Source organism: Uranotaenia lowii, chromosome 2 (assembly GCF_029784155.1).
Source record: "Uranotaenia lowii strain MFRU-FL chromosome 2, ASM2978415v1, whole genome shotgun sequence".
In the NCBI taxonomy this organism is placed as follows: Eukaryota; Metazoa; Arthropoda; class Insecta; order Diptera; family Culicidae; genus Uranotaenia; species Uranotaenia lowii.
Genome location: NC_073692.1, coordinates 154,175,859 through 154,203,525, shown reverse-complemented (window position 1 = coordinate 154,203,525; position 27,667 = coordinate 154,175,859). Strand labels below are relative to the sequence as shown.

Sequence of the window (27,667 nt, the reverse complement as noted above, 5' to 3'; positions counted from 1 at the left end):
CGACTTACAAAAACAAAATCCTTCCGTTCCCGCTGCCACTTTTGCTACACTGGAATCTGATTGATTTTATTAACACAAACCTATGCATATGCGCACACCATCGATAACGAATCGAGTGATGTTGAGGAGTGTGAATTACCTATACCTTTATTTTTTGTTTTTTGTTGTTTTTTATTTCATAACTGTCATTCTCTAGTTTCTCCCGGCGCGATTCGTTTGAGTCAGACACGTTTCGGCTTCCAATGCGCCCAGATGTGCGTGGTTTACTATCGAATGTTTTGAGTGTTATTTTTCGTTTTGAGTTTGTTGTTGTTCATCTTAGGTTAAAAAGGGGCCGGTCTCTTTTAGTGTCGTTTGTGAATATCATATAGTCTGGTGGCAGTGCGAAATTGAAAACAAAAACGGAACAAAATACCTACCACAGAAAACGTGCTCACTTCATAAATATGTTCGTATCACTGCCGGAGTGAAAAGGATTGTTAAAAATTGTTACTTTATTGGGAGGGCAACGGTAGCGGAAAGATAACACGATAAACAAATGTGAGTATTGATTATTTGTGTGTTGTCTAAAAATCTAAAAATAACGATAATCAGTATCAATTTTCAAGAGCACCATCCACAAAACCTGTTTCAATGACCTACTCGCAAATTATTCCTGAAAGGATCAATCGAATTTGAATTCTTTCTTTGAAAACCGGTGTATGTAAATTGATTTATTAATATCGAACATACTGTCAATCCATATTTAAATCTAATAATAAAACTAGCTAATTAGTATCTGGATGCAGTATTCTTACTCCATGAGATCATGCTGCTTGCTTGTTGGCATTGGTTCGGAGTGTCACCGAAAGCATCTCTTATTAGAAACACGTTCCGTTTTCGTGTCGTTTGGCGAAACAAATATTGCACTTGGCTGAGCTTGCAAATTAACGATTGACATGTGGCTGAACGAAAAACACCATACATATCTATTGAACTTTGATTGGGTTGTATTCACCCATGTTTGTATTAATTGACCTACAAAGGTTGAGGAAATTTAATTTTTTATGAATATTAGGGATAATTTTCGAAGTTTGATTGTGGTGTTCGTCTACTATAAGTTTACTTGGATATTTTTTGGAAGTAATTCATCGTACGATAGATCAAATGAACGTCATAAATATGTTTTAATAATAAGGTTTAAAGCAGGGCCGTTGGAAGAACCGACTCATGGGAAGGGTGTTTTGGTGACTGATTTTTACCTATGATTTTTTGCCCAACAATGAACGAATTGAAAAGTTTTCGTATTAAATCGCAACTTTAGAAAATTGATCCTTAACCTAAAAGATGAACTAATTCGCTTTCATCGGTGGATAACATCTTAAAATTTATTTATGAGTCTGATAGATCAAACTTAGTTGATTTGAGCATAAGATTTTTTAGGAGAGCCTTCCATTTCTTACTATACTCTATACTCTTACTATTCTATACTCAAATCAAACAAGCCCACTCTTCCAAACTAATTCGCAAATTCCTTTGATGAAAATAAATCAAATTTAAAAAAAAATTTGTGATAAAAATCATCAGATTTTCGGATCAAATTTGCTTGATGCAAACTTGAACCAAATTAATGATTTTAGTATGAAATTTGGCGTTTAAAAACTGAAATATTCACACGTTGCAGGCCAATACGAGATATATTTTCACTTGCCACTATGCTCCATTAAAAAGCATAGTTCAAATGTTTCTTTTTAATAAAGTAGTTGTAATAAAGTAATAAAAAAAATGTTTTTTTTTCGTATGCTTTATTCATCGAGGGATTAACGATGCGTTTTCACCATCCCAATTAAAATGTTATGATTCTAATAATGAAACCAAAATTTTATCTATTGTATTCTGGAAAAATAAAATGCAAAATTTTGGTGTCCTTAATGTGTAAATAATGTTAAACAATACACCGGGAAAAAATAGAATTTTATGCAGATCTTTTAGGTGAAGAAGATTCTTTAACAGCATACATTTTTAATAAAGAATCAATTCCGTGATGAAAATCCTGTGGATGATGAATGATAAACTAAATTTTACAAATTTAGCGTTTTTAAGTTACGGACGGTTTTACGGCAAATGTTATGTTCAATTTATTTCGAATAAAGTTTAGCAATCAAATTCAGTCCGTTGTAGGCACAATTTTACCGTATGTTTGGATAACGTGAAGCTATTAAGCCTACCCTCATTCTACACTTCAAAGACTAGCACACTGTTGGCAAGTGAAGAAACAAGATATCTCGTATTTGATCCGCAATGTGTTCAGTTCTTGATCTCTTGAATTTCTCAATAATTATATGTTGATTGTAAAATTTACTTACGAGCTGAATCTTTTTTTGAATTTTGAATCTGTATTCTAAACCTGAATTTAAAAAATGCGCTTTGAATCTGTATCCAAATTTGCATACGATTTCTGAAATTTACAAAAAAAAACGATTTTCGAAATTTATTCCAGATCAGAATTTTATGAGCCAAGTTTTAGAGCCCTCATTCATGAATCTTTTAGTATTATTTAAATTCGGTTCTGATTTAATCTAAATTCCCGATTTGAATTATTTATTTTTAATCTGATTTGTGAATCAGAAATAAAATATGAATTTAAATTATCTGGATCAAAGTTTTCAATTTTGGATTGCCATTTCGAAGCTTTAAATGATTGAATTTTGTGCAAGAATTAAGTTTAAGAACTTCGAATTTGAATGTATAACAAAATTTCTCTTCTTAATATTTCGAAAACTATTTTCAAAAAACTGAAAATGCATATGATCTCGAAAAACATTATTCACTTGGGATGAGTTTTTGAGGTTTTGGCATTAGTTTTTAGTCTAGATTGTTACTCTTGATTACCCTTGCTGTATTATCACAAATTGGTTCTGGATTGAAAATTATAAATAAAGAGTCGAATACCTCGCTTCCTTTTTTGGATCCTCATGGGGGGAGGGGGGGTTAAACCTAGGGTTACCAGATCCCTAAACACCAAAAAGAGTACATTGAGACTGAGATCATTTACCCAAAAAATCAGGAGAAACGATATAACTTCGGTTTTCTGGGCTTCCTGCCATCAGGTTGATATAAGATCCATTTTATTATCGAGCTTTTCTCCCGGATGGTATACACAACTCAAGAAAAAGATGTACACTTCGTATCATCTGAGGAGCCCCCTACTACCTCGAATAAGTAAGGTTCTACTGTTATTGGAAACAGAAATATTTCTTTTCAATCAAATTCTATCAATTTGTCGAGGTTATGCATAAGTTGGATTATTCGAAAAGATAGCAGTATTAAGAGACATACCACAAAAAGTACATTTTAAAACAATCCATTTCAAAAATACTTTTTTTTTAATTGTCGCGCACATTTACTTTACAATCATTATTTGAATGCCATAACGCTACTAAAGTATCAAAATGTATTGATTATTGTTTGCATACTTAGAGGCGCTTATCGTAGGGTTGCCATCCGTCCCGCAAAAGCGGGACATGTCCCGCTTTTTTGAGGAATGTCCCGCCGTCCCGCTTTTTCCACGAAATGTCCCGCTTTTTTTATGGAAAACTTTTACAAAATTCACTGACTTATACTGGAAGAAATCAAACTTTATTCTTTATTTCAATTCATTGGTTCAACTTAAAAAATCTTTCGAATATGTTTTTTTTTTTCAAAGTTTCAAATTTTCAGAGTTTGCATTAGACAATACTGGAAAGATGCAATAAAATTATGTTAAGCGTTCTTGGAGCACGTTCGACCAATGCAATGTAAATAACTTTGATTTGAAGAAAATTTTATATAAGTTGCTTCCAAATGATTATAGATCACAATTTTTCGACAGAATCTTAGTTAAATTGAATACAATGAAAAATTTTTTCTTGAGTTTTCAAACTTTTTAAACAAATTTGAAATATATTTGCTATTGTATAAAAGTTTTTCATGCGTTGACATGTAGGTCGTGAAATAGCTCTCTCAAATAACGTGTTGATTAGCGAGAACCGTGGAAATAAACGTGTTCATGACAAAATTGTCTTAATAGAAGTCATGTTAGAAAAACTGAGCAAAATCAATGCTCGTTAAAACAACTTTTAGTGTTTTTTCTATGAATAACTTTGGCTGACGGTATACGTATAAGTTTGGCAGTACAATTAAGCTTTTTTATAACATTTTCTTAAATGTCCCGCTTTTTTCGGCTGTGTCCCGCTTTTTTGTCATGAAATGTCCCGCTTTTTTCTGAAAGTATCTGGCAAGCCTAGCTTATCGCGATGACTTTATTACGACTAAAAATCCATGTTATTGAAAACAAGATGTTAAAGTAATTTGTTGTAGGTCTTATTCCTTTCGTAGTTTTAGCAAAAGATGTGAAACAACCTCATAAAATGCAAGAAATATGTAGGTTTTTCAGATCATTTGTCTTTCAACAAAAAAAAAGAGTACATTTGGTAAATTTTCACAAAAAGAAGAGTACGCCCATTTCTCGACCGAAAAAGAGTACATGTACTCTTAAAAGAGTACGTATGGTAACCCTAGTTTAACCCCCAGACCCCCCCGTTCCTATGGCCATGGTTTAAAGTTATTCCAGGGCTAAAAGTTGGTCACTTTTTAGTAACAAACATGATTATCCGAGACTCGATTAGAAAAACAAGCTATATTATGTCCCTCCTAAGCGAATCGCTTATTTCCTATGTAATCCACGTAAATTTAGTGTTAGAAACAAGTGTACTCGTTAAAAAGAAAAGTATTTTCTACAAATGCTTATGATTTACTCAAATTCAATAATTAGTTTTGTGTGACTGTTTTATTCATGCATTTAAACGCGTTTTCATTAACGTTTATATCTTGTGTTATTCTTTAAAATTCTATTAAAATTGTTTTATTTTCTTTTTAATTCACCATGAAGTGAAGTTTGCTCTTTTTAATAACTTTTTATTCAAAAGTGCGTTTTTTGTTTTTCAAAAGAAGGCTTATGAGCTTGAGAATGTAGATTTAGAAATTCGGGTTTACAAATAAATTTAAAATTTCAATATTTTTTTCAATCTTCAAAGTTTTCAGTAGATTTTCTTTAGGTATTGCAACTATTTTTGCTTCGAAAAGTTCACTGTATTTTTAATATATTTATATATGTGGTACCAAGGCCGTGCGAACGGGGGGGGTTTTAGGGGTTTAACCCCCCCATGGGGATTTTTTTCAAGTAAAATTTTCATCGGAGTATCGGGAAATTACTTGATCCTAAAAGGTGTTTAAAAATAAGTCGAAACAAGCAACTCAGAAATTTGGATTGCCTCCGGCGGAATTTCTTCTTAAATCACCCTAGATTTGAGACATGTCATTTTACGACACTCAATGACGTTCGCGAATTGAAACAAATTTCTAATTGTAAATTTCGATTAGCAATTCAATAAACCATTTGTATTAAAACTCTAAACTTGACACATACAAAAATTATATATCGTCTTTAGAATAGATTTTTATAAAGAAGTGTTACTAAACAAAAACAGAGTTTGAAACGAACATAAAATTAATTCATCTAATAAATACTTATTTAAAACATCGACAAATTGGACACCATATAACAGACGTTTACCTCTCACGATGGTCCACAGAATTAGCAAAACAAATCTAAAATCTAATATCCTCTACTTTTTTACTAAAAATTTTGATCGAAAAAATTGTTTATGTTATTACAAACGTATGCTTACATGAAATATTCTTCAAGAATCCAATTTCAGCTTCAATTAAAAAATTTTCTTGTTCTTCTCAATGCTCAAAATAACATTTAAAAAGGTTTTTATAAATTAGACAAGGCCACAACTTTAAGGCAACAAAAACATATCATTTTAAAATTAAAGTTGTGAATTAATTCCAAACTTTCCCCTAGGACTTCAAATAATTTTGAGTTCTAAGAAAAAAGTTATAGAAGTTTTCTTTTTGTTTATTTTTCCTCATTTAACGAATTTTTAAAGAAGTTTTATATCAAACTAGCTGACCCGGCAAACTTTGTTAAGCCTGTAATTTTTGAGTATTTTTCTATATTTTAGCACTGTTCCTTAGTCAGCCTTCCTTTTAAGTGTATAAAAGCTAGTGGATACCTTTGTATCAGAAAAAAAATCCAGAGTTATGGTTCGTTATTCGAATTTCATTATTTGAAGGTCATTCAAAAAACCGCTAATGGAATGGAAAATATCATACATAAATTTATATTCAAAACCGGCAGTTCGTGACACAAAAACGCTCATACGATTTGCTCTAATAAATTCGCTAACTTTTGTTTAGCGAACTTATTTTCTTGTTGAGGTAGCGTATAATAAAGTTCTGCTAATGATCAGTTCCGGTAACTTAAGAACGCTTAATCTATCAAGTTTCAATTTAGTTTAGTCATCATTCCTATTCAAAAACCTCTATCTGATAAAGTATTTAAAAAATGTTGAAGATTGATTCCAACAGAAAATAGATCTTTTTTGACGGAGTCGTCATAAATAGAGTTGTATTTTCGATTTGTGTTAACCTCTGTATTAAAATACATTACAGTTTTCTTTAAACATGGTCGTCAGAATAGAAAAATTAAAATATGTACCCGGAACATTTAAAGAATAACGAATATAAAATTATTTTTAATTTTTTTAATTATTTCAAATGTCTTTTTTCGGACTTTGCACTAAATACACTAATTGAATCTTATTGTGAATTAACAGAGCTGAGTTTGACAAATATTTATCAATTCAGAAAAAAGTTACTATTCATTTCATTTTACAGCAACACTTTTTTAATCAATATAATGTTTGAAAATGTCTTCGAAATTTGTGTCATTATTATTTTTTTTCAATTTTCAGTTAGGCATTGGCAAATTGCACTAAGAATTAAAGAATTTAGAAAAAAAGAATTTAAACTTTCTTGTATTTAGATTATTTTCCTCTTAACAGGCAAACCCTGAATGAAAGCAAATCTAGTTTGAGTATTTAAAATAGAAATTCAAAATATTAGCAAATTACTTAAATTTATAGTTTTTGATCGTAAGATAAGAAACTGTTATCCAAACAGAAAAGGTTATGGAGGATCGAAGCAATCGACTGGTTTGTCAAGACGAATTAAATTTTGCTCTCGAAGAAATTTTTTAAAGTTGCCTCGAAAAATGGAAATTTTTCGAAGTTTTGGTGAAGTTGGTAGCTGCAACAGGGAATGCAGTCGGATTTGGAAGTGGTGTGGCCGAGTTGTTTCTGAAGCTCTAAACCAGGATAATTTTAATTGCTGTGGACTGCTACGCTAGGTGAAACAAAACTTCCGGATATTCTGAAAATCACCGTTCAAACTCGGGTCTCTGCAAAATGGTTAAAGCTAAGTACCTTACTTATTTTTAATTATTTCATACTTTTAAGACAGTGAACAATTTATAAATTTGAAAGGGAAAAAACATCGAATTTTAGAATGCACTTCTCAGAAAATATTTACACAATTCTGTTTTGAAAATGTAGCCTAGCGTAAAAATTGCATTAGGCAATTCGACTCCCGTATAAATTCATTCTCAATTCAAAGATGTGTTGAATTGATATCTTGTGGAATTCATCATGTTGCATTTTTTGAAAATTTTTAAATTTTTAAGAAGTACATGATTGTAATAACTGAAGATCTGAGCCGAAGATTTCGATAGCTCTAGTCCTATTTTTATTTTGTGTTCAGTAAATACAGTGGAGAAACAATGCAAAAATTAATAATGATTTGAAGCATTGATTGTGAACTTGTTGGAGACATTGTAGATTAAAAAAATTGCAATTGAAGCGAAAAGTAAAATTCGTGTTTAAAGTGAAAATTGGTAGACTGTAAGTTGAGAGATTTCAGAATATTACATTGGTAATGAGAACTTTAATTATTTCCAAATCCTATGATGTCTTGGTTAGATTTATCTGAGAATAAAACACATTAAGTTTTTTTTTGTTTAAGATGAATTCAATTCCATCAGTTATTTTACTTTTGATTGAATTCATCAGTTTGTGTAAATAGGAATTTAATAAACAAAGGAAATATTTCAAGTTTGATAAAGACATCAGATAAAGTAGATATTCTATAACAAAGTTTTTACAATTTGTTTGTTGAATAATAGCAAAAGTGATGACTACAGAATCAAATTCTTTAATAAAATCAGAAGGAACGTAGATTAATATACAATAGTTTGCAGTGTTCGGCACAAATACGCTAATCCGCTAATCGCTAATTAGTCCGCTAACTTTTTGTTAGCGGTTTAATTTTGCCGCTAAGTTTTGATTGATCTAGCGAATTAAAAAGATCCGCTATTTTTTTGTTCCGCTAATTTAAGATCGCTAACTCCCATATATTTGCATAAATCTCTCGAACTATTAGTGACAGAAAGAATATTTTGTCATTAATCAAGTTGAGGTGACATTGGGCATCATTCTTTGGATTCACTGGAGGAATGCGTATTTAGTTTCATTTTCCCCTCTTTTAGCACGCAGCATTTACAGAAGAAGATAACAATAAAAGGTGTTAAAAATATAAATCTATGTTTAACGTCCCTTAATCAGCGTTTATTTTAAAGTGGTTGAGATATTTACTTTTCACAATACAGTTTTTTGGAGATTATACAGATCAGTTCAAATAAAAATAAGATAAAATCACCATAGCATTTACACGTTCGTCGCCACGCTCATTTTGGTAGTTTTACTATCCGGGCCCAAAGAAATTTTAAGAGAGAGTAAGAAAAGAGGGAGAACTCCCATATTTGAAACGTGTGGCGAAGCGGAGCGGTAAACTCAAGTAAGAGAGCGTCACACGCTTTTTGATGTGACGGGGCCCCCCAGGAAATACACCCGTCACCCGAATATGGGTGCCGTGGCGACGAACGTGTTAATTGACTTTTTTAAGTTGTTACTAGTTTATTGCTAGTTTAAAAAAGGGGAAAACAGATTAAAGATTTTAAATGAGGATAATGTAATAATAATGCAAAAAAGAGAATGAATTGCACAAAAGATTGTTTGCAACGAAATTGCATACCATCTACTTTGCACAAAACCTATAAATCGATTAAAATTATAGTCAAATTTAAAAAAAAACATAGCTTCCATTTTTCACATTCTGTTTTTTGTTCTGGTAATTGATCAATAATTCAGAATTTTTTTATCTGTAGAACACAGAGATGATACAATTCCCCTCTTAGACAGTTATGTTTTGCTGCTTGTAAAAAAAAATCGAGCAATTTATCGAATTTATCCAAATGAAATTCTTGAAACTTTATTCACTCCCGCTTGGGTAGTTGAAAAAATCGAAGGGGGGAAGGGCGTAACAAAAGAAGAATTTAATATTTGTTCCGGCCTAAATGTTGTTCAGCAGTTAGCGATTAGCGATTAGCGCTTTAAGCTTAAAGCGATAACTTTTTCGGCACATTTAGCGTATTAAATTAGCGATCGCTAACTTTGAATGAGTTAGCGATTTAACTAGCGGCGCTAATTTTTCAGTTAGCGATGCCGAACACTGATAGTTTGTCATGGTTTGATTTTTACACTAGTCAAAAGTGTCTCCTGATCATATCCCTCCTCCCATCCTCAAAAAATAATTATTTGCTAGGATGCAGAGGTAACCTCGGTCCTAAAGCACAAATTTGTTCTTTAATCCCTTTCTCTCTTTTCCAAGATCTGTCTATTGACTACTAGGACGTGGCCGGCGTCGTTATTGATGTTTAAAGAGAGAGCATCAGTTTTGTTCATTGTGAATGTGCTGTCAATCCCAGACACCATTCTTTTGACCTCTGGACAAAATTGATGGCCTCGGTCAATCACGGAGTAGCAACCATTGGCGATGTGGAATTCGTTCTACTGAGCCACGCCTACGATCATGGAATTCGAAATGCGGTTGTTTTTAAAAGATTTCCATCATTTAAAAAAAAACATCAACTATGTCTACGAAGCTTATTAAAATATATCGAACTTAAATATTCTTCAGGTTGTATTCCGAGTTCAATGATTTAGGGTGGATGTGAGTAGTCAATCAAGCTAAGCTAAGCTAAGCTAAGCTAAGATAAGAAACTGTTATCCAAACAGTTAAATTTAATTCTGAGTTTTATTGTTAATTTGAATCAATATTCTAAATTTGGCTTTATGAATCTGGATTTTCAGTTATATTGAAACGTTAATTTAAAAGCTGGATTTTCGTTGATCTTGATTTAATTTTTTTTGATCGAATTTAAGTGTTTATGTTCTTTAATTTACTTATGCTTGACAGATTGTTTTTTTAGATCTGATATCTGGTACGAAACTTTTTTTGTATTTTTGTGCATTGGTTCAGATTTTTCTCTATACTTAAATATTCGAAATTTTAGGTGGCATGCTTATTATTTAAATTTAATTTTTATATTCTTTCAAGTTTTTAGTACTTGATGATAATATTGAGTACGATCTTTTTTTTCTGACTTTTGAAGCTGAGAATTGGATCTGATATCAAGATAAAGTCCTATATAGCTAAAATTTTCTAAAGTTCCGATTAACCACTGAGCATGAAAGGTAGTGTGGATTTTCCAATGTTTCCTGATCCTCCAATCAGTTTTTATGATAATGTTTCAATTTACAAAATTAATAACCTTCAATTCTCAAACTAACTGGATAAAATCAACAAAAAATAAATTAAGGTGATCTTTTACCAGTTATATGACTTTCTTTTGGTGTTACCAAAACTCATTAAAAACGATTTGATAAAGAAATGTTTCAATTCAATCTCATTAAGTTTGTTTTGTGTCTATTGGAAATTTTACAGCCATATTGCTTGAGTTGCTAAAAGAAAACGACATTTCAAAAAAAAAATAACGGTGACCGAACAAACATCTAAAAAAAATCTTAGAATTGCCTTGATTCTGATGCAAAAAATTACAAATTTTGTCAATATTCTTCGTACAGGCTTTGCTATGTTTCGTAGTTGCGGAACCCCATAGGGAAAATCACATCCAAGCATCCATTTTACTGGTGCCACGTGAAAAGTACACTTGCAACGAAAATGGGCGCCAAAACTTCGTATAGAGAGATGGATGCACATCAGTAAGCCTTGATTGCTTTTGGCGCCTTCCTACTCTGGGTGATTCGAATGAAAAAAAAAATGGAAATTGGGTGCCATGACTTTTATTTGATACTAATAAAAACTAAAAATTAATTTTCAAATTCCACAAAAACATTTTCGAAATTATCTCTCCGTTGTGTTATTCTTCGCGTGAAGACGAACACAACAAAAAAAATCGCATGCAAATCGGATGATCCAGTGAAGAGTTTTGCGTGTTCGCACATTTCTGTATGGTCTGTCTCTCTCCCTGTTTTATATATATAGATTCAATTTTAGATATTTTTAATGAAAAAATCTAATCGTTTTACTAGTGTCAATTTCCAAATTATTGAAAACTGTTGAATTTTAATTTTTTAAGCTTATGCATCATCATCATCAACATATTATTCCTTAATTGAATTGAATGAAAATCAAAATCAGATTTTTTTCTTAAATGTAGGTTTGATAGTTAACCAGCCATCAATGATTGATTATACTTAAAACTGACACATTTGAAAAACAAAGATTTAAAAATTTAAAAAATTATTTTCAAATAAGTTTTCCGAATTTTATAGTACATTTTTACAATTTTTAAATAATTCTCCCGAATTTTAAATGTCAAATTTATTAAATTTTTAGAAATATTTTTGATAACGTTATCTATGTTTTTCAATTCTAAATTTTTGGTGTTCTTAAAACATAAATTTTTATTTTCTTCTTAAAAAAAATCACATTTCAAATTGTGATTTTTTTCCAATTCAAAACCCTACAAGGGGTTTTTAGTCAACCTTTCAGTTGAAAATGAAGAAAAGAAATGTAATTTAAGATGAATAATAAATAACAATTATTATCATTTTCCTAGCAATCAGTCATGGTTAATATTTTACTTGATCTGGCATTTATTTTAGAATTCAATTATTTGTCTAAATATGTCATTAGAGAATATTTATTTAAAATTTTCAAACTAGACTGCTTAGTAAATGTCTAGTTCAGAATGTGAAACATCATTTTGGAAAATTTATCGATGAGTTTATTATTTTTGAGTTTGTTTGATTACTATGTGTAAACAAATGATGCTTGAAATCGATTTCCCTATTTATTGTGTATTTTTGGTGTTATTTTTTTTAGCAAAATTTGAATTTTGAATTTTCACGTACGTCATCCATGAGTATGCATACGTCGAACTTCGTTAAAACCTTGTTGTATAACTTCCGGGCACGTCCTTTGGCTACTACATTCTGCTTCAATGTCCGGTTTGGTTGCTTACTAGCCCGATAAGATTATCTATTCCTTCGCTCGGCATTGAGTTTCTTGACGAGGTCATAGTCTGATTGCCCTGGGTTTGCCTTGATCGTTCTCAACACCTTTAAATGCAGTTTCCGATCCTTAGATCCTCTATGACGCTTGGTGCGAACCTTCCGATCGATAGTATGAAGCTAACGGAAACGTCTGAGAATGCTGCACACGATCGATTTGACCATTTTCAACGATTTCTCGATTTTTAAACCAGACAAAACGTCGGGTTTTTGATATGGGAGTTCAAAATTAATTTTCCTATCACGTAAAACGTTTTGAAACAAACCGAAACGTAATGAAATTTTTATGCACTGATAGAGGAAATATTCCAAAACAAAGTACTGTCAAAACATTCCAGATCCGACTACTAGGAGCACTGTGGTAAAATATACAGTGCGTCCAGATTTAAGATTAGGCTTTAGGCTTTAGGCTTTTATCGAATGCGCATCACAATCTTAGTTCCAAACCATTTAATCATTTTATATTTTGTGTAATAGATAAGAAAATTCTTCAGAAGAATCTAACAAGTCACAATAGAATCAAAACAAGCGGTGTGGTACCTACTAGAGATAGAAGATAGGGAAGATAGTTTCCTTTTGATGTTACCAACCGCCGATTCTAATCGGGCTGCAGTTGATAGAAATGTATTTTTTTTTAAACTGTTAGGCATGCACTCCAATCACTTTGATGGCTGCTGCAGCACATGGGTGAAACTCTTATCTCCCGACGACAACGACGACGAAGACGACGTATTGCAAATCCTTAAGCATAAAATCCAGGGGGGGTACCCCATTATCAATCACTTGATACGATGCACTTCTCATGATTTGTTTTTATTGGCACCCGGTAAACAGCGAGGCTCCGCTCACTGGGGCAAATTTTATAAAAAAATTATTCTGTTTGATCATACCTACATATGTACAAGAGAAGGCCTAGGGATGTAGAAGTCAATCAATTTAATAATATTTGATTTAGCAGAGAGGCAGAGTGATTGCTAATATATCAATACATCCTATCTTACCAGGAATGATGAAATAATCTCTAAGAAAAATGAAATCACCTCGTGTATCGTGTAGCGTGAAATATGTTCTTCAAAGCTCGTTCACTTCTGGAAGTTTGTACGCTTGAGTGCATAGATAGGGGAGAGTGGGGATACTTGATCCCATTTTCTTATTATCACCATATCTTTTTGGAAAAATTTAGCAACTCGCCGTCTTTGACATTTTCTGACAGCTTGTAACTTCAAGTTTCTATGCTCCAAAAATTAGAACGATAGTGGAACCCGTTGATGAACTAGAAGCATTTTCGTGGGATTAAAAAAATTGCGATTTTTCTGAAGTTAGGGGAGACTTGATCCCCTATTGCAGGAGACTTGATCTTTTACTCAGGAAGCCCTAATCCTTGTATAAAAATCAAACAAAACCCCAAGATAGAATGTTAATTGACTATTTTGGTCATGTTTGTTCTTATTTCACAATTTATAGCAGACATAAGAAGAAAATTCTATAACTTTGTCTCAACGTTAATAACATTGCATACTTCAAGGCGCTATTTTTTATAATTAAGAGAAAATTAATTATTTTTGCTCTTTTCTTCAGACAATTGTTTGATAAATATTAGTTTTTGGATAAATGTTAGTAATTTCGTAATCAGCAATCATAACGATCAATTCAGAAGAAAAATATGCCGTTTGGAAGGGGGATCAATTGTACCCAACTCTAGGGGATCAATTGTACCCATAATCAACATTTTAGAAAACTTGAAACTAGAAAAGTTGAAAGTTTTCCATTGCTTTGAAAATATGGCATTATGAAGTTCATTTTACGCTCGAACGATTGATACATTGGAACATATATTTTTTTCATAATTTCCCATGTAAGGAACATTTTAAAGTGATGAAAAAAGATCTTCAAGTTACATTTTGTGAAATTTTTCAAACAAAGTTCAATTACTCAAACAATTATTTTGTTAAAATGTTTTAAACCACAAGCATTGTTATTTTGCTCATTTTGGCACATTTGCTAGAACATTTGATCTTTGTACGACATTCCAGTTTCGAGATATAGCTAAGGAATCAAGTATCCCCAGGGATCAAGTATCCTCACTCTCCCCTACATATTAGAGTGCCCCAAATGACCCGACTTTTGAAAAAGTTATGCGCTGCAAGCTAAAATTGATCCTTGGCCTAGTACAAGATCTCATGCCAAATTTGGGCGAGATCGGATCACGGGAAGGGGTCGCTCAACGAGCCTGAAGTTTGTATGGGATTGCGAGACATTTTGTTCGGGAGAAACATGAAAAACCAGTTTTTCATCAATAACTTTGGTTTCCGTCGGCCGATTTCTTTCAAAAACGGGTTTTCTTAAAGCCTAAACTATGAAAAATATTTCATCCGAAGACTGCATTTCGATAAGAGTTAAGATAAAAAAGTTATTAGGCTTCAAAACTGGGCTATATTCAGCACTGTAAATGAGCCGTCAATATATTCGACCGCCTCGACTCATTGTCAGTGATGAATACCATCCTTAAAAAAGTTAGCCCATTTTGGGAGCCTAATAACTTTCTTATCTTAACTCTAATTGAAATGCAGTCTTCGGATGAAATATTTTTCATAATTCAGGCTTTAAGAAAAACCGTTTTTGAAAGAAACCGACCGAAGGAAACCAGCGTTATTGATGAAAAACTGGTTTTTCATGTTTCTCCCGAACAACATGTCTCGCAATCCCATACAAACTTCAGGCTCGTTGAGCGACCCCTTCCCGTGATCCGATCTCGCCCAAATTTGGCATGAGATCTTGTACTAAGACTAGGATCAATTTCAGCCTGCAGCGTATAACATTTTACAGGTTTTAAATTTCCCATACAAATTTGGGGCAGTCTAATACATATGGATGGGTCTTTCAAAATAACATATCGTTGCACTCAAGATTTCTAGTGTAAACTATTGTAACGTAAGGTTGCACATATGTGTGTGCTCATTAAATGCTAAACCAGTGTTCATCTGTCTCTTATCAATAGCGACAGTGTATCTGGAAGCATAAAGTAACGCAGGTTAATGCTATAAAAGATCTCAAATCTGGTCACAGTGGCCTTTCCCCAACAAAAAAAAACTGATTTTGTAAATTTTATTTAAAGTTGACACACACAAGGTTCTTGATTGAAAAACTTTCGATAAATCTTCAAGTGGTACTTGAGTCTTGTTAAGATGTCTTGTTTTGTTACAAGTAGATAAAAAAAACTCATGATTGATCATTGATAGTCAGTAGTAACAAGTGAAAAACGTTAGATTGTTTTTTCTATGTCTAACTTCATCGTACATTCTCTTATTGAAAACTACTTGATTCCTTTTATAATAACTTTTTTTTCATTTACTTCGGCAGATAACTTTCACTATGCCTGTTGAGAAACGGCCTTCGACATGTGACGAAGAAGAAGAATTTCGTCAGCTTGCGCCAAATCAAAACTTGCAACTGTTCAACCCTTCCCTGACAACCGGATCCGGGAAGCATAAAAATGTAGAACAGGGACTTTCCGCAGACATTCACGGGTCCATGACGGACATTGTTCGTCTGGCCAATCGCCGTAGTAATCGAATGCAGGTAAAATTTGCACATCAATATTAACTTAACCGAATGATAAACCATTTTTCTCTCCATCATTTCAGTTGACAATGAGTATTTTGGCCAATTTAACTGTTCTCTCTTCCGGCATGGGATTGGGATACTCGGCAATAACGTTACATTCCCTCACCAAGGCCGGTGACCCAATGAGCCTTGGGCCCGAACAGGCCTCTTGGTTTGGTAAGTTTCTCTCCTGTTATGATATGTTAAAACTATAAACAGAAGAGTCAGTTGACGCGCACGTTTCACCTCAACTCGCATGGCACATTATAGCACACATTCTTAAACGCCTAAATGTATGCAAGCACCGTAGATCTAACGCAAGTAGCATGGACATCCACCAAGAAATCTTTTTATAGCACTCTCAGATATTTCTCTCTTACGTTCTCTATTTTTCAGTTTCCGTTAATTCGTTCGCCTGCCCATTCGGTGGGTTGCTTTCCGGTGTGCTGTTGGACCGGATCGGGCGCAAAAAGACGCTGGTCTTCATTAATGTGTTGTCCATCGTGTCTTGGACCCTGATGGCGGTTGCCAGCCGGAGCAACTTCGAGCTGATGTATACCCAGATAATGATTGCGCGGGTGATTATCGGTAAGAAAACTAATTATTTGAATGCTCATAGCTTACCTAAACGTGGATGACGACGTGTGATTAAAAAAAAACAATATCACTTTGTTCGGGGAAATTCAAGATAATGGGATATCCCGTTAATGATAATTTTGAACTGTTTAAGGGGGGGGTAGGGTCTAACACTTTCAAAAAATCGATTTTTTTATTTTTTTATTTTCTTATTGTAAAACATTTCAAGAATGTTGTGTCAAATTTTCAAGTCAATTGAAGCAAAACTGTAGAAGTTATAGGCCTTTATCTCCTCCTATCTAATACTGCAAGAAAGCAAGAGCAGAAACTTCAAACGCGTTTTTCTCGAAAGCACATTTTTAAAGTCCGTGGACATCGTCATTTGAAAACTACTTATCCGATTCTTTTCAAATTTGGAACATAGTTTCAACATATAAAATACCAGACCCCAACGTTTTTCTTTTTTGATTTTTTTACTTTGGAGAGATTTTATAGGTGAAAAATGGCGGATTTTTAAGTGAAAAATCGTAGTTTTTACTTCAATCAGCCACAAAAATTTCATAAAAATATTTTTAAGTTAAATAAAAACGTTGGGGTCCAGAAAAACATCTATTAAAAATATTTTGCTCTGATTTTTTGAATTCAGATGATTCTGAGCTGAGATACAGTGTCCACCGCAAATCCTGTTTTCTAAAAGGCATCCTCGAAAATGCTCCGTCACCGGCTCATTTTTCAATATTTTTCTACGAAAAAATTACCAAATGTTCTTTTAACAATGCTTTGTATAATGCAAAAAATTTGAATACATTTGTTTGAACGATAGCTCTAGAAAAAAATCGTGAAAATGGTGTTTTTTTTATACCCGTTAGACCCTACCCCCCCCTTAATATCAGTGATACTTTCATGAAGGGTGTCCCACGTCAAATTGCATCACTTTGCAAACGCTGTAGAAAATCACTCATTGGGTATTTTTGTTTGAAAATTTGCATAAAGATAACTGAATACACTTTCAGTTATCTTTATGCAAGTTTTTAAGCAAAAATACCCAATGAGTGATTTTCTACAGCGTTTGCAAAGTGATGCAATTTGACGTGGGACACCCTTCATGAAAGTATCACTGATAATAAACAGTTCAAAATAACAAAGTTTTAACAAATGGAAACAAGCATTATAAACAAAAAAAGAAAAGTGTAAATGCATCAAAAACATGTTAAAAAAATTAGAAATGACTGCAAATGGTCGGAAATTGACTAAAAATAACGTTTTTGATTATAATAATAGTTGTTTTGTAAAAATAACTGAAAAAAAAGTTGAGAAAAAAAACCGTTTGATTTTGGCAACACAAAATGCACGGGCGTGTTGCCAAAATCGAACGGGCTCTGTATTATTGATGTGATGATTAAAAAATGATTAAAAACGCATTTTCAAAGAATACATTTTGTTTCATCGATAGTTTTAGACTCGATGGTGACATTTAAAAAATCTGATTTTCTATAGACCTTAAATGTGAATTTGAAACAAAGATTTCAAGTGGTTATTTGTCGGAATTGGTTTAAAATTGAAGAAGTTATGGTTATTTATCATAAACGAATTTTTTGCATTTTTGAATCATTTAACAAACCGCAGTGTACTAATCCTCATATAGGAAGAATTGATCATGATAAATCTCACTCACTTCAAACTAAAATTCTCGCGTGACCTTTCATTACGTTGTATGAAACATCTTAAGAATTCACAGAAAACTGCAAAAGTTATCAAAACAACTTTAAACTTTGTATTTCACTTATAGAATATTCTACAAATATGCTACAAATATTCAAAATGGAAAGAAGTTGTGACTAGTTTATGTCAGTTTTTGTATTTTTTCGTAATAAAACTGTTTGTTTACATTTTGTTTCATACGACGTAATGAAAGCTCGCGCGAGAATTAATCATTAGCTTACTAGAAGGTCACATGCCAAATTTCAAAAAGATCTGACCATGGGGACGGGTTGTTTGAGCCTCAAGCATTAATGCGATTTTAAGGTTTTTTACTCGGGAGGAACAAATATACTGGTTTTTCATTAATAACTTTTTTTTCACCTGCCGATTGCTTTTTCTGAATAATTTCCTTCAAACCTAAGTTAAGACTATTATTGCGTCTTAGACGACAATTTGCGGCCAAAATATAATCTTTGAACGGCAATAATGTTTTTGTTTCAAGTCGAATGGTGTTGCAATCTTTGAGTAAAATATTTGCCTCAATTCAGGCTTTGAGAAAAGTATTCAAAATAAGCAGTCTTCTGATGAACAAAAAAGTTAATAATGGAAAACCAGTATTTTTGCTACTCTCTTTTGATTTGCATCACATGCTTTTAAAATCCCATTATCGCTTGAGACTCGAGCAACCCCTCCTCATGGTCAGATCTTATTGAAATTTGGCATGTGACCTTCTGGTAAGTTAGTGATCAATTTTGGCTTGGAGCGAGTGAGATTTATCATGTTTAATTCTTCCTTTATTAAGATTAGTACACTGCGGTTCGTTAAATTATTCAAAAATGCAAATATTACTGTTTTAGTAAAATAACAATAGCGTCTTCAATTTTCAGCCGATTTTTATAAATAATCACTTGAAATCTTTGTTTAAAATTAACATTTACGGTCCATATAAAATCGGTCCATATAAATCATATCGAGTCCAAAACTGTCAATAAAACAAAATATTCTTTAAAAAAATGAATTTTTTATTATTTTTTCTATCACATCATATCAACAATACTGTTGATCATATTAGAATTATTTTTTCAAGAAACAGTAAAATTTATATGAAACTAGCTGACCCGATAAACTTCGTTTTACCTTCTTATGAAATCGTAATAAATGTTTGATTTCATCTACACGTCCTTAACTTCATCGTGCTCGCGAATCGATTCTTATGGAAATCGTAACAAATAAAGTTGAATTTGTATTGGGAACACCTTCCATAAAAGTGAGATTCTTGAAACTATTATTCAAACAATCTCTGACCCAAAAAACCCTCGGATACCAAATTTCACTTCATTCTGACCGACCATTCATACGTGATGTTATAACAAAGAAAACGCCTCCATTTTTATATATAAGAAGAGATGTAGAGATAATTTTGTATGGGGACCCCCCTTTCATGAAAAGTGAGATATTTGAAACTATTATACAAACCATCTCTGACCCAAAAACCCTCGGATACCAAATTTCACTTCATTCCGACCGACCATTCATACGTGATGTTGTTACAAAGAAAACGCTTCCATTTTTATATATAAGACAATTAGAGAGTTTTAAAAATGTTGATCAAATTTGGAATAATTGATTTCAAAATACTTATACTTAGAGTACGTAACTCGAAATTTTGTTTTTATGTTCAAAGATATTTAAAATTTTAATTTCAAAAAATTGAAAATTCTCATAAAAAGTGAAGGCTTTAGTTGAATGTTAAAGTTTTATGGCTTGGTTTATTTTTTCTCAGGGATTCAAAACCTAGACAACCTAGTTGATTATTTATTCCGAATCACGCAGAGTTTAAACACTGACCATACTGACTGGACAGTCGATTTCGTTTTTTGGATAATTTACGCACTCTGGAATCGATAGTACGCAATATCGATTCCAGAGTGCGCATCGATCGATTTGAAGAAATGCTAACCCAGTTAGAAAGTGCCACCCGACTTTTGCAAAACAGGCAATTCAGACGATAAAATCGTGCAAAACAGGTACATTTTTCCTACAGGGCATTTCTACCGGAAAAATTATAGGTTCGCCACCAGCCGTCGGTTTTGCGAACCTGCTAAATTTGACAAAAAAAAAATAGCCAGAAAATGATCGAATTTTTGTTCTAAGTGTCCTGTCAGTATGATCAGTGGTTTAAATATGAAACAATTAGTCTACAGAATCTCAAACCTTAAAAATGACCTTCAAAGCTTTTTTAGATCACAGTTTTTACTTTTATCTGCAGAATCAAGTATGAGAATTGGTATGTGAAATTCAAAAAGTGAAACTAGAAGTTTTTGGCAGAAACAGATTTTTAGAATGCCTTAGATTTTGTCATTGATTTTTACTCGAAAGTTTTCGCTCTACTAATTCAAGTAAAACTGATTTTAGTTAAATTTCTGGAAAAAAAACAAATCGTAAATTTATCCATCAGATTCTTTGAAGGAAAAAATCGAACTTTGAAAAAATTGAAAGCTTCGAAACTTAATTAATGTTTAGATTTCAAAAAGGTTATTATTAAAAGTAGTTCTCGGCTTAGATAACTGAAAAGTCAGTGGCGCTAGTTAAATCGTTAACTCGACCACAGTTAGATCGCTAATCGAAATAGCTTAATGTTAAAAACAGAGAAACACGAATTTTGATGACAATATGACGAAAATAATACTAGCAATGGAATGCATTCGGACTGTTTTCAAATTATTTTTGCTATATTTCTTCCCAAATAAACTGCGCCAGGCTCTAGTGGATTAAGATTTTAGTATTAAGTGGATTGGCAGAAGGGATGAAAATTAAAACAAAATAAAATCTTTCTAATTTGCATATTTTACTCCAATGTTTTTCGTTCAGCAGATTTAATTATTTTAATTTAATTATTTTATTTTATCTAATATCCATGCTTGAAGGAGGGCTCATAGTGATACATAAATTTAGGGGAAAAACAATCCTAAAAAAAACAACTTGATCTTTTCTGTATGATTTAAGTCACAATTTTGAATTTTGACTAGCATAATTCAGTGCTATAAAAGATTTAAATTTGACACTCCTTACTAAAACCTACACTAATACATATCTCTCTTGTTTCTCAACCGATTTGCACAAAATTTATTTTGGAAACCTCGTAATGTAACTCAAATATGTTTCTCAGGCAATATTCAGCTATAACACATTCCGTTATTCAAAGTCTAAGAAAAAAATCTGAAAAAAATACTGCAGAAATAAAGTTGTAGCTTTATTAAATAAGCTACAAAATGCTTAAAAAATAACCTCGTGTCAAAGAAAGCTGAAGTTAGTTACGTTGCGCACAAGGATATATTTTCTTTCAGAACGTTTTTAATATAAAAAACACAAAAACTGTAAATAAGTGATGTAAAACCCGTACTTTTCAATCAATGAACCGGATTTTTTTTAAAGTCATACTAAAAAAAATTTTTGAAAAGAGGCTTGGAAATTTGAAATTATTTGGCACATTTTTGCATCTTTTGATTTTCAAAATACGAAACACAGAATTTTTGATGAATTTCCAAGGTAGCTGTTTTTTTCAACTTTTTATCAATTTGCAATTTTTCAGAATTTCTAACATCTTAATTTAAGGATGCCAGATTTTTCCGGGCTGGACAATCTGGGCTATTTTATTTGAAAACCTGCAAAATTCGGGCATTTGATTTCAAAATTGTCGACCAAAATCCGGGCAATATCTGGGAAAATTTGGTCAAAACCTAAGAATTACTCATCGATAATTAAGAAAAAAAAACTGAATAAATCAATTTTTTTTATTAAGGCTTATCACCAGATTTTATATCGTTTTTAAGGATTTAAAAAAATCTTTCATGATTATTTTTATGAAACTTACTCGAAAACTCTAGTTTTGGGTGCATAAATAAAAAAAAACCGATTTTGTTTTTTAGTTGGATTTCAAAATGAGAATATGAATATGGACGTTATTGTACATTGGATTGCAATGAAAACTCACACATGTGGGCTTTAAAAGACGGGCAGCCGATTTCAGGTATCGAATTTTGTAAAGGGTCGGCCAGAGGGGTCGTCCATAAAGGGTGATACTGTCAAAATTTGGTCAAGGAAAAACGCGTGTAAATCGGTGAAATCGTTTATTTAAAAAATCAAATTAAATTTTTTTTTCAAGTTTAATTAGTATAAAATTCAGGAAAAATATTCAGTTAAGCTTCCGCTTCTCCAAATCCGAATTGTCGGGCCTTACGCTGAACCCCTGCCATCAGATTTTGTACAGCCACCTTGTCCACCTTCTTCGCCGCAGAAAGCCAGTTTGCCTTGAACTGCTGCTCGTTCTTAGCAGATTTTTTTTTGGTCTTCTTTAGGTTCCGCTTGACAATAGCCCAGTATTTCTCAATTGGGCGGAGCTCTGGCGTGTTGGGAGGGTTCTTGTCCTTGGGAACCACCTGCACTTTGTTGGCGGCGTACCACTCCATGGCCTTTTTACCGTAATGGCAAGATGCCAAATCCGGCCAAAACAGTACGGAACAACCGTGTTTCTTCAGGAAAGGTAGCAGACGTTTATTCAAACACTCTTTCACGTAAATTTCTTGGTTGACAGTCCCGGAAGCAATGAAATTGCTGCTTTTCAAGCCACAGGTACAGATGGCTTGCCAAACCAGATATTTCTTCGCGAACTTTGACAGTTTCATGTGCTTGAAAATATCTGCTACCTTCCCCCTTCCTTTTGCCGTATAAAACTCCTGTCCCGGAAGCTGCTTGTAGTCGGCTTTGACGTAGGTTTCGTCGTCCATTACCACGCAGTCAAGCTTCGTCAGCATCGTCGTGTACAGCTTTCGGGATCGCGCTTTGGCCGTCGTATTTTGTTTATCATCGCGATTTGGAGTCACTACCTTCTTGTAAGTCGATAGTCCGGCTCGTTTTTGGGCTCAATGCACGGTTGTAGACGATTCACCCACCTTATTTGCGGCATCTCAGAGAGAGAGGTTAGGGTTTCACTTGAAACTACCGACAACTCTCTTTGTCGTCTCAGCGGCTTCCGGTTTTCGATTTCCCCCTGATTCAGACTACCTGGCTGTCGAAAAACGTTCCCCAAACACTTTAATTACATTTGTAACGGTTGATTTGGCAACTTTTAGCGTTTTTATCAGCTTTGCGTGCGAGTAGCTCGGATTTTCGCGATGCGCGAGCAAAATTTTGATACGCTGCTCTTCTTCCTTGGACGGCATTTTGACAACTGAAGAATGAATTCCAAAATCAAAATAGGAGCAAAATTCTACGCACACACACACACACCTTCAGAATGAGGGGTGTTTTTTAAATGCAAAATTGAAAGAAATACGTCAAGTTGATTGTCGTGACTGGAGTTTCTCAACCATTTCACTGGCCTTATTTTCATCCATCGAACACTTATAATTTTTTTTATTACGATACCGCAATTCTCGCAAAACGTTTCGTTCTTCACAACAACACTTTTCTAACTGCCTTTTACCAGTCCGGTTGGACTTCAGGTTCTCTCAGAGAACTAAATATTCGAACTCATTCTACCGATGCTTTCTCTCCCCTTCGATGCACAATCAACTCTCCCGTTCGAAATTGATTCGAACATATAGTAGATGGATTCAGAACTCTCGTGCACACTAAATAATTACTTGTAAGTTCCGACTACATTTGGAATTTATATATTTTATTGTTTTATTTAATTTTCTTTATTTCTTACTAAACAACTATATTTCCTACATTGATATTGACCAAGTTTTGACCGTATCACCCTTTATTACCTGTTCATTGTTTTTTTTTGCGATATTGACGTTATTATGCACCGGATTGAGATGAAAAATTTTTACACGGGAGTTTTTATAAACGAACAATTGATACCAATTATACAAATTTGGGACAGGGCAGGGGTCGGAAAAAGGGGTCGTCCATATTAACTGTATCAAATTTTGTGTAACAAGTCGGCAAAAGGGATCGTCCATATTATCTTATCACTGTTTTTGCGATTTAGACAATATTATTTACTAGATCTAGATAAAAATTGCCACCCGGGAAGTTTCAGGGACGGGCAATCGATTTCAAGTATCAAACTTTGTGTAAAGGATCTGCAAAAGGGGTCGTCCATATTAACTGTTTATGGTTTTTAGATAATGACGTTATTATGCTTCGATTTGGGATTACAAATTTCACATCAGGATTTGAAGAGACGGTAAATTTAATGGAAGTGGGAACTAGCACACGGGGTTTTTGGGGTAAGACAAATCGATCCGTATTGTGGAATTATGAGTTAAAAGTTAATGCATATGATCGATGGGGAAAATTTGTGCACAGTTATTTATTGAGAATTATGGGTATACAATTTCGGATAGTCATGTGACGAAGAAGCATCATTCTCATGAACCAGCAACAGTTTTCGCGACATTTTTTTTGGAAACTATACGGTTAAACGAACAAATTGAAGAACGGATGGAATGTGGTGGTTTTCCAACGTTTTAATAAGAATACTCTTACTGAATGATCAATTTTTTATTCAGTGTAAGGAATATTATACTTTGTTTGAAAAACATAATCTTATTTAATCACATTTTTATAATTGCGTAACGAAGTTCGTACGGGATCAGCTAGTCAATTATATAAAAATACGAGAAAAACTCTGTAAACTTTGTAAACAGAATTTTCAATTGCTGCGTCTATGAACTTTGATAGTTTGTGAAAAAATTTATAATCAAATTAACTTTCTGAAACCATTGGATACAATTTGATTGGTATCTTTTATTCCAGGACTGGTCATCGGTTTGGTGAGCGCTCCAGCCGCAATCTACTCGGCGGAAATAGCACTTCCCCATCTGAGAGGCCGTCTCACTATCCTAACATCGCTGGCCATCGCCGTTGGTATCCTGATCATCTACACCTTTGGGTACTTCATTCCGGAGAACTTCCGACTGGTGGCCGGTTTGGCGGCCGGATGTTGTGTGCTTTCGCTAGCTTTGCTGATACCGATGCCCGAATCTCCCGTATGGTTGATGTCCAAGGAACGGGAGCCTGAAGCGGAACGTTCTTTGAAGCGGATTCGAGGCTATGGGACCACTAGGAAGGTGATACCGGAAATTGAGCACGAACTGAAACGGTTGAAAGATAGGATCACTTTGCAAAAAATGGCAGGAAAAGAGCGACTGTGGGATATGATACGGCAGCCACAGGTTTACAAACCGTTAGGGGTGATTATCGGATTTTTCGGATTTCAACAGTTTTCCGGAATATTCGTGGTAGTGGTTTATGCCGCTAAGGTTTCCTCGGAGGCTGGCGTCATGATTGATCCGTTTCTCTGTACGGTATTGATCGGGGTGACTCGAGTCGTGGCAACAGTTCTGGTGGCTTACATTTTGGACAGCTTGGGCAGGAAGCCGCCATCGATATTCTCCGGATGTGGGATGACAATTTGCATGTTTGGGATTGCCGGTTGCATTTATTTCCCTCTGCCGGAAGAGTTGTCGTGGGTTCCGACCTTCTTGATCATCACCTACATTTTTACGAGTACTTTGGGATTTCTCACGATGCCTTTCTCGATGATGGCCGAACTGTTTCCGCTGAAAGTGCGAGGACCTGCTTCGGGGATTTCAGTGTTCTTTACCTACGTTATGTCCTTTATAATCATCAAACTGTACCCAACTATGGTAGCAGGGATGCAAAGTGCCAATGTGTTCATCTTTTATGGAGTCATTTCACTGTTGGGGGTGATCTTCGTGTGCCTTTTCGTTCCTGAAACCAAGGGTAAATCTCTCGAAGAAATCGAAGCCCATTTCAGAGGTAAACAGGAAAACAAACGACCGAATTCCGACGAGGAGGATAGCATCGAATTGTCATCATCTTCTGCAACGTGATATCGACTTCGCACCCAAAACAACTCGTTTGACCGTACTTAAAAGATCATTTGTTTTAATTAATCAAAATGAGTTGAGCCGAGCAATATTAGTAAGCGGCGAGCAGCTAGCGCAAAATTTAACTATTAATATAAGTTCGCGCTCTTAAAACCCGCTCAAGCTCGTAAAACTGTGCAAATAACCTGGAGCTGGTTTGCCTCCGAACTCTCTGATGGTCTGCGTCCAGCATGCGGTTCAATTGAAACCGGCATCGGGTCCAGTGAACAGTTTTGAATACAAAATCATTTAGAGACGGCGATTTTTTTTTCTCGCTGCTTCATAAAAGAGAAACTCAATTAAGGTCGGTCAGCAAAATTGATCCAACCAGTCTCATCAATAAGCGCGTCAACTTCGTCGTCGTCATGAACAGTAATGCAGAAAATAATTATTAATTCTATAGGAGATAAATCAGTTATTAAGATATCTGCTCGTTGACAGAAATTGGTTGAGCGATAATGTGTCGATAGAATATGTTAACGAATAATTTAAAATAGCCGTTGAACTCTTTAGATTAGGGTGTAAGGACTTCAAATTGAGGAGTTTGAAATTCTCTAAGTTGTGAGTTATTTTTTTAAAACAACTTATCTATCAAATAAATTCTAAAAAAAGATTCAAGCATGCATGATATTTCAAATTTTTCATTCTTTTCGCTTCTAAAGTTCATGATTACCCGACAAATATTTGGTTAAGTTGCAAAAGGTAAGATTAGTTAGATTTTTTAAAATAAAAACAATTTTTAGTTATGTTCAAACACGAAAAATTCTTTCAATCCACAAGTTCTGATGATCACATTCCTTGAATACCACCAGCCAAGCTGTTAAATCGGTACATTTTTTCTAAGTATTCCATAGTTTACAAGGATAAGTAAAATCCGCCTACAAACATCATTATCTTAAAAAGCATTGAGCTAAGCCGCGATTCTTCAAGCACTTTCGCTATCTCAAGTAGTTTGTAAGCAAAAAGATACCGTCAAGATCCGCCTGAACTTCGGAAAGTATCGCTCCATTTTCCCGTTATTGACATCCTCCGCTCGATGATTGATAACAGAGCGTGTTACATACCTACCTGCTCAACTATTGGAAATGCAAACGGAGAGCCGGCTCACCAGCAGCAGCCTAAGCAATGAAATCATCGCCATTTTAGCACCTTCTGGAGATGAATGAATTCAACCGATCGTTGGTTGATGTTGATAATCGGCGGCCCAAGGTCCGTCAACTGAACTCGGAATGTCTTTTTCTACTGCAATACATACTTCCTTTAATCAACAAATGATATTTTAGATATGATATTATTTAACATGTTATTGGCTCCCAGTATCATATTTTAGAATACGTATTAACAATTGAAAGCTTCTTTGTGAGTTCAATACATTGAGACGAAAAAAAAATTAAATCAAAATAGGGGTTTGAGAGTTCTGCTGATTGAATCAATTAACTGCCATCTGCGACTTAAGATAAATCAACTTCTCCTGGTTTAAATGATAGCATATGGGTTGAAATGAAAACTGCTCATTTGCATGGA

At 33.8% G+C, this 27,667-nt stretch overlaps 1 protein-coding gene across 1 annotated transcript; it reads left to right on the top strand.

The window, feature by feature from the left end:
- The first annotated feature begins 240 nt into the window (after window positions 1–240).
- Window positions 241–26,892, top strand: LOC129746059 (facilitated trehalose transporter Tret1-2 homolog). The gene is made up of 5 exons (XM_055739489.1): window positions 241–540; window positions 15,717–15,935; window positions 16,001–16,136; window positions 16,356–16,547; window positions 25,008–26,892. The coding sequence occupies exons 2-5, from the start codon at window positions 15,729–15,731 to the stop codon at window positions 26,105–26,107; spliced, it is 1,635 nt and encodes a 544-aa protein (XP_055595464.1). The 5' UTR covers window positions 241–540; window positions 15,717–15,728; the 3' UTR covers window positions 26,108–26,892.
- Window positions 26,893–27,667: the final 775 nt, after the last annotated feature.

Bases quoted from the DNA above. Each gene is read 5' to 3' on its own strand.
- LOC129746059 (XM_055739489.1), top strand. From the start codon at position 15,729: ATGCCTGTTGAGAAACGGCCTTCGACATGTGACGAAGAAGAAGAATTT. The intron at 16,137-16,355 runs GTAAGTTTCTCT...TCTATTTTTCAG, and splicing joins CGAACAGGCCTCTTGGTTTG to TTTCCGTTAATTCGTTCGCC. The intron at 16,548-25,007 runs GTAAGAAAACTA...CTTTTATTCCAG, and splicing joins GATTGCGCGGGTGATTATCG to GACTGGTCATCGGTTTGGTG.